This window comes from Aulonocara sp. 'chitande type north' Nkhata Bay, linkage group LG23, assembly GCF_057382095.1.
Source record: "Aulonocara sp. 'chitande type north' Nkhata Bay isolate Kocher_YH1m ecotype deep benthic linkage group LG23, A_spYH_male_GT1.1, whole genome shotgun sequence".
Classification (NCBI taxonomy): Eukaryota; Metazoa; Chordata; class Actinopteri; order Cichliformes; family Cichlidae; genus Aulonocara; species Aulonocara sp. 'chitande type north' Nkhata Bay.
Genome location: NC_141365.1, coordinates 48,047,315 through 48,055,506, shown reverse-complemented (window position 1 = coordinate 48,055,506; position 8,192 = coordinate 48,047,315). Strand labels below are relative to the sequence as shown.

Genomic DNA, 8,192 nt, shown 5'->3' with positions numbered 1-8,192 from the left:
TCACACACTCATTTGCTTCCAGCACTTTCACACAAACATCTACTGTCATCATTCATGTTCCTGCTCCTCTGGATTCACACGGAGCCTCTGCTCATGCCGTTGCCATGGTGAATCATAGTATGTGGCTCCATAACTCAGACTGAGCATGCTCAGAGCTGATTGGCCCGACTCTGATCAGCTGATCTAGAAGAGGAAACTCTGCTATATGTACATTATTACATCTACACCTGAATCACAACACTCACACAAATATATCAACTGTGTTTAATATTTTGGCACGTAGATCATTTATGTGCTTCAGCTCTTCTTACATTTTACCACCAACATGTTTCAAAAGGAGCAGCTTTTACTTTGAAGGCCAGCTGTCTGTGTTTCCTGTTTTCATTGTTGGATAATGGAACAAGTCGATGCTTCAGTGCTTTGAATTAGGAGTGGGTTTTAATAATCGATTCATCGATTAAAATCGATTCTAGCTTGGATAACGTGATATTGATTAATTAAAATCCTGAATCAATTTTTTAATATTAATTTATTTTGCCCGAAATGTCAGAATCTCAGGTTAAACCTCACAAAACTTTAACAACCACCAAACAGCTGAAACAGTAAATGAGAGCAGGAACACGGATTCTGCACAGAGACGTAAACACAAAGCTCGGACCCGCCGACACATCAGAATCAGTGAGATGTCGCCTTTCTCACTGACGGCACAGACACGGTCGGGGCTGAAAGCCGACAGCTCGCCGATTCTGATGTTTCGGCGGGTCCACGCTTTGTGTTTACGTCCTTTTTGCGCTCGATTCTGAAGCTGTTAGTTTTATCTCTCTACAAACAATATTGACTGAACCAGCAGCAAAAGAAGATCCAAACTACGCTTCACATAAACATCGTCATGAACTCACTCTGACTTTTGCTGTTTTGCTTCCACCACAATAAAATCACACTTCATGCACAGCTCTCTCTCTCTCTCTCTCTCTCTCTCTCTCTCTCTCTCTGTACTTCAAGAACAGTTTCCTGTTTAAAATCTGTTTTCTGCATTATTCGCTTGCTTGTTACGCACAAGTCTACCGTTGTTTACAGCGCTGTCGGCCGCTGTTTTTTTCCTTTTACTTGCTTTCGAAAAGAAAACCTAATTTCTGCTGTTCAATACTGAACAAATTTAAACTTTTTAAAATTATGCAAATTGCAAAACGCTCAGTTGTGTCTTTAATAAAAACACTGTAACTTTGCTCTGCTTCACTTCAGCAGCATCAGGTAATGTTCATGTGTTGATTCATGGTTTTCTTTCGTTTTTGATCTACTGCAGAATATTTCTATAAAATCCCAGAACAGGAAAATCACCTTCATGTTTTTCTGTGTTTTATCTTCAGCTACGTTGACACAAAGGCCTCTGCTGTGATGCTCACACATTTGATGAAGTCTGGAAAGTGCCAGCTTCCCTTTTATAGACACAAAAATATGTAAATGTACTGAATTATAATATTTCTGTCTGAGGCAAAATTTCCCAGATTCCAATCGAATTGAATCGAACTGAACATTTCCTCATGAACTGTATTAAACTCTGTAAATGAACTGAGAACTATTTCTACATTTGAAACTATGGATTCATTTTCCCGTTCACTTCTGTACGTTAGTGTATAAATGAATGTTAGACTGGGCTCCATGGAAACACTTGGACTGGTCTCAGCTGCCTTCTTTCTGTAGTCCTTTCTCTTCTCCAGCTTCTGTTTGAAATCCTCTCACAGAGCCTGAAACCTGCTTTGCTGTCATGTTTGGGCCTGTGTTCCTCTGCTTTAACACAAACCTCACCACAGCAGCTGTGTGGGTCGTCTCTGTAGCAACCCGATCAGCTTCTGATACATGAACATCATCACAGCTCCTAACTTCACCTTTATTAGCTTTGACATTCATGTCTTTCTTTTCTCTGTCTGTTTCCACACAAGCTCAAAGTCTCTGCAGCCTGTTTTTATCTGCTATCATCAGATCTCCAACAGCCTCATTCACATCCCTCACACACTCTACAGCCTCACCAGTACTGACTTCATCTTCACTGACTGATGGAGCACAACATGAACCTGTGGAGGCTGAAAAGCTGTCCAGACACACATCTCCCCGTCACCACTCCACTTCTGTCAGCCTTTAAATGAACCCTGCTCAAGTCTGTCACTTCTATTTGGAGCCAAGAGGAAAAACTGTTGTTCAGTCGTTTGGAAAGACACAACATTTCTGAAAGCACTCAAACGTCTTCACATTTGTCTTCAGACACATTCTGAACATTTAGGAACTAAAGAACGTTTCAAATATCAAAGATCTGAAATATAGAAACACAACAACAGCTGCAGTCAGTGAACTCACCTCAGAGTCTCCAGTCGACAGTTTGGACTCTCCAGTCCAGCACACAGAAGCTTCACTGCTGAATCCTGCAGCTTGTTCTTACTCATGTCCAGTTCTGTCAGATGGGAGGGGATGGACTTCAGAGCCGAGGCCACAACTTCACAATGAGTCCCTGAGAGTCCACAGTCAGCCAGTCTGTGATCATAGAAAATACAAAATGTGTTATTATAAAAGCAGAAAGTCTGCATTATAAACACAGACTGAATGTATATGAAGACAAAACAGAGTGAGGTCATAATCTGATGAACATCTGCTCTTCACATCTGTGCTTCAGCTCTTCTTACTGTGTTTGACATGACACAACGATTGAGTCTCTCTCAGACCTGCAGACTTTTAATGAGAATCTTTGTTTGGCTTTAATCTGCAGATGAAGGAGGAAGATGGTGTCACATTTAGGCTTCCATAATGTCCACAGTCTGTCAGTGAGATCTGATCCAGAGTCAGAGTGAAGACACACATGTGGACTGTTTCCTGTCTTGAATCCAGAACATTTTGAATGAGCTCAGCTCAGTGAAGAGTTCCAGCTGGAAAGACGATCTCTGTTTGCTACCTGCTGCTGTCAGGTACGACTGTTCACGTCCACACTCAGGAAAAATCTGCTGACTGTCACCAAACGGAGCAGAAATCTCATCACTGGACAGTAATGATGAATGAACTCAGAGCTGCTGATATCACATCTGATTTCAGGGGAACTAAACACACAAATGATTGGCTCGTTTTAGCTTTCTGTGCCATTAGTCTGCAGGTTTATCACTAGTTGGCAGAAACAGACTTGTATTAATGTTCAGCGCTTCAGTGTTTATGACTCCAGATCCAGGTGACAGCAAGTCAAAATGATGTTACCTGTCTGTGTCCAGCAGCAGCCTTTGAATATTGTTATAAACTCACATGGATCAGTTTGTCTTTGATTGGTTTGTAAAGTTCAAATTCATTTATATTCATCAACTCTAAATGAAAAATGTTTTTCTTCTTCTATGTTTATTATTAGAGTAACAAATTCTTATAGTTTCCTGTTGTTGAGAATTTCAGTGTAAAACCACTCGGACCTGTGCATCACTGCACACTGTGAAAGTTTTACTGCAGTTTAATCTATAATCCTAATCAGTGTGTTTACTGGACTGTAGTCAGACCTCCGTTATACCAAAGGAAACACTGAACGTCTTCAAAGTCACAATAAATTTATACTAAATGCTAATAAATACTGGAGTGTTAGAAAAGATGCTTCCAGCGTGTTTGTCTTTGATAGGGTTTATTCTGTTCGTCTATTGTCTGACCACTTGGGGGCGCTTTTGTCTCTTTTGCTCTGAGCCTTGGGTTTATTCAAACTGATTTTAATAAACTATTTTCTGCAAGTTGAAGCTTCATCTCCATCTCCAGTGGTTGTTGCATATTTTATGACTATATTAGTAACAGTCAGAGAGTTTAGAGTAAATTAGATCTTCACGTTTGATTTTTGACACAACATAAATGGTGAGCCAGTGTCAGAGGAAGTGACAGCATCCACCGAGGACCAGGGGGAGTGGGAGGACTGGGGGACCAGGCCAACAAAAAGGTGATCACTGATACAGGTCAGCAAACATTTGCACCACTGACTATGCAGGACAACCCCACGTTTGGAGCCAGTGCACATGTGCAGTTCAATTCCCGGGCAGGTTCTGAAGATGGCCGAGCTGTCGAGGACAAAGTTACTAATGTGAAGCTAATGTGGTTAACAAAGATCTTCATAACTATGTGGAGCAGAGTGTGCTTTCACCGTGGAGAAATCAAACTGAAGAACTCGGCACACATTTTGGGGGCCTTTCTGTTTGTTGCTACAATCTGCAAATTTCATTAAAAGTTTAATAAACTATCATCTGGTCTTTATTTTTAGTTAGCACATACCTTAAAAACTCTAAGCTGTAAGCTAATGATAGTTATATAACAGCAGATGCATGCTGGTGCAATAAGCTGTATGTTTTATTTTTGATCTGATTAGTCAAATAATCACAAAAATAATCGTTTGTGGCAGCCCTAGTGTGACCTCAAATAAGAAATGATTGCAGTTTATGACTGAGTAACTAAACTATCACCAACTGATAATATTAATGATCACATCTGGACTCACCGAGCCTTTCTGCAGTTCCTCACAGCTGGAATCAGTCGACGTCGTCCCTCTACTGATGTTTTGTACTCCTTCAGGTCCAACTCATCCAGAACCTCCTCTGACATCTGCAGCATGAAGGCCAGAGCTGAGCAGTGGATCTCAGAGAGTTTCTTTGATTTGTTCTCTGACTTCAGGAACTCTTGGATCTCCTGAGATAATAAGATGTCGTTCATCTCCATCAGACAGTGGAAGATGATGATGCTTCTGTCAGGAGAGGATTTTGTCTTCCTTTCTTTAAGATTCTTGATGACTCTCTGGATGGTTTCTGGACTGTTCTCTGTCTGACCCAGCAGACCTCCTAAGAGTCTCTGGTTGGACTCCAGACAGAGGCCATGAAGGAAGCGAACAAACAGGTCCAGACGACCATTTTTACTCCTGAAGGATTTTATTAGTGTTTCCATCAAAAAATTGTCCAGAGATGACTCTTTGTATTTTTTTCCCAAGAAGTCCTTCAGCACCTCTGACTTCCTGTTGGTGAAACAGTGGAACATGTAGACTGCAGCCAGAAACTCCTGGATGCTCAGATGAACAAAGCAGTAGACTGGTTTCTGGAAGATCACACACTCTCTTTTGAAGATCTCTGTACAAACTCCTGAGTACACCGAGGCCTCTGTCACATCCAGACCACACTGCTCCAGGTCTTCTTGGTAGAACATGATGTTTCCTTTCTCCAGATGTTCAAACGCCAGCCTCCCCAGCTTCAGAAGAACTTCCCTGTCAGCCTCCGTCAGCTCCTGTGGACTCGTCTCATGTCCCTCGTGGTACTTGTTCTTCTTCCTCTTTGTCTGAACCAGCAGGAAGTGTGAGTACATGTCAGTCAGGGTCTTGGGCAGCTCTCCTCTCTGCTCTGTAGTCAACATGTGCTCCAGAACTGTAGCAGTGATCCAGCAGAAGACTGGGATTCTACACATGATGTGGAGGCTCCTGGATGTCTTCATGTGGGAGATGATTCTGCTGGACAGCTCTTCATCACTGAATCTCCTCCTGAAGTACTCCTCCTTCTGGGCGTCAGTGAAGCCTCGTACTTCTGTTAGCCTGTCAACACATGTAGGAGGGATCTGATTGGCTGCTGCAGGTCGGGAAGTTATCCAGACGAGAGCCGAGGGAAGCAGATTCCCCTGGATGAGGTTTGTCAGCAGCTGGCTGACTGATGACTTCTGTGTGACATCAGACAGCAGCTTCCTGTTGGTGAAATCCAATGAAAGTCTGCTTTCATCCAGGCCGTCAAAGATGAACAAAAGCTGAGAGACAGCCAGCTTCTCTGCTGTGACCTTCTGTAGTGTTGGATGGAAAACATGGAGCAGCTCCAGAAGACTGTACTGCTCCTCTCTGATCAGGTTCAGCTCCCTGAATGAAAGCAGAACCACCACACTGACATGTTGGTTCTCCAAGCCCTCTGCCCAGTCCAGAGTGAACTTCTGCACTGAGAAGGTTTTTCCAACACCAGCCACGCCGTTGGTCAGAACCACTCTGATGGGTCTCTGTTGGTCAGGTAAGGCTTTAAAGATGTCCTGGCACCTGATTGGAGTGTCATGGAGGGCGTCCATCTTGGAAGCTGTCTCCAGCTGCCTCACCTCATGTTGGCTATGAACCTCTTCACTCTGTCCCTCTGTGATGTAGAGCTCAGTGTAGATCCTGTTGAGGAGGGTTCTACTTCCTGTTTCATCACTTCCTTCAGTCACACGTTCACATCTCCTCCTCAGACTGATCTTATGTTCATCTAAAACCTCCTGCAGACCAACATCTGCTGAAAGAAAGAAAAACAGAAAGAAAACTCTTCAATGTCTGAACAACAACAAGAAGTCCAGTTTTCAGAAATGAGTCCATCAGCAGACAGATGTTCAGTCTTACTTTGTACACAGCTGCTCTGACTGGCTGTCTGCAGTCCAGCTCTGCTTCTGGATCTTTCTCCACACTGGGGACAGGACCAGTCTCCTGATGAAGCAGACTGGTCCCAGTATGAGGAGATGCACTGTCTGCAGAACCAGTGTCCACAGCTGGTAGAGACTGGATCCTTCAGGACGTCCTGACACAAAGCACAGCAGGACAGCTGCTCCTCCTCACAGACACCACTCCTCTTCCTCTTCCTCCCTCTGTGAACACATTTCTTTATCACTAAAATCATTGACTGTCAGTGACAAACATCCAGATTTGATGACACTGTGCAGAAGCTCTGATGGTCACAGAGAAAAGTCAAAGTGGAGAAACTTGTGTTTGAGTTCAGAATCCAAGTTTCCTTTGCTGTTCCTGCCTGTCTTATTAAACACAGAGTGATCAGCCTACAAACTCCACAGTAAAAGCCTTCATCACAGAGCTGATTATGTCCTTCACTGGATGTACTGGAAGTTTGGGATCCATCACTTTCAACTGACCTTTCACCTCCTCTAAAAACTGTGGTGGAGCAGCGGTGTCACATTCAGAGCTTTCAGCTTTATTTTGAAAGAGTTCAGTCATCAGGAAGTGAACTTCTGGGTTCTGATTTTCTTTCTATTGTTTTACAGAAGTGAAGAAGAAGAACTAAAAGCTTTGAAATGATCTGAGTGATATTTTTGAACATTGCCACCAAATTGAGTTCAGCCTCCAGCAGTAACTTTGTTTCATGATGCCTCCCTGATGATGTGATGTTTGATTACAAACCTGTTTATGTGTTAGACATTAATCACATGAACACAGGCAGAAAAAAGAAGCCAATGAAACAAATGACAGAAACGTGTTCATTCACTGCCATGATCCATATTTGATATGTACAGATGTTTGTAAAGAACACGTGTGCAGCGCTTTGTTCTGAGTATCTGCTGTCAGCACACAGTGCAGCAATAACTACAACCACACGTTTCTGTAGATCCTGAACATCAGCCTGGAGGAATCTGACCTCAGGTCTGCACACAGAGGAGCTTCACCTCTGGGATGATGCTGGCTTCAGCTCCTTCTACAATCAGGCAGAAGCTTCTGCACCATCAGGACACAAACAGAGAGGAGCTTCTATCCTCAGACCATCCAAGTCCTAAATCAGAACATGCTCCCCTCATAGCATCACCATCAGGGTTTAAACAGGACCTTACATCATGTTCTTGTCTCACTGTCATATTTCAGATCATACCTGATTCATTATGACGTCACACGCTGCTACACTGATCCTGCTGCTTCATTACTGCTGATATTACTCTGCTCACTCTGTTCAGTTACTCTGTTTACATCACTTTGCTCATTTGCTTTGTTCTGCTTGCACTGCTCTGTCAGTACATGCTGTGCTAATGTGGCACAAAGCACTTTAACATTACATCTGCACAATGTTTCATTATTTCATTTAATGATTGTTTCTAATGTTTTGTCCAGTCACAGGAGCAGCTCAGCACATTTCACTGTGTTGTACGTGTATGACGATGCCTGTGACAAATAAACAGCCTCGGACTCTTCAATCTTCTGCATTTCTTTGGAGATCAGCTCAGTGGCCTGTTGAGACCATCTTTCTATTTCTGATGACTCAGTTCAGATTATTATCCTGATACTTTCTTTTAAAATGTGATGAAATCATTTATCTGATGTTCTGACACAAATACACCAAAACAATCCCAAACAGCACAAACCACCACGTTACACACAGTGTAATAAAAATACAGGCAACTACAAATAAAAACACTTTAAAATATAAACTAAA

General features: G+C 42.7%; 1 protein-coding gene across 1 annotated transcript; it reads right to left on the bottom strand.

Moving 5' to 3' along the window:
* Nucleotides 1–2,348: 2,348 nt before the first annotated feature.
* Nucleotides 2,349–6,659, bottom strand: LOC147302867 (protein NLRC3-like). The gene is made up of 3 exons (XM_086284443.1): nt 6,386–6,659; nt 4,496–6,281; nt 2,349–2,526 (listed from the first exon to the last, which is right to left on the bottom strand). The coding sequence occupies exons 1-3, from the start codon at nt 6,657–6,659 to the stop codon at nt 2,349–2,351; spliced, it is 2,238 nt and encodes a 745-aa protein (XP_086140569.1).
* Nucleotides 6,660–8,192: the final 1,533 nt, after the last annotated feature.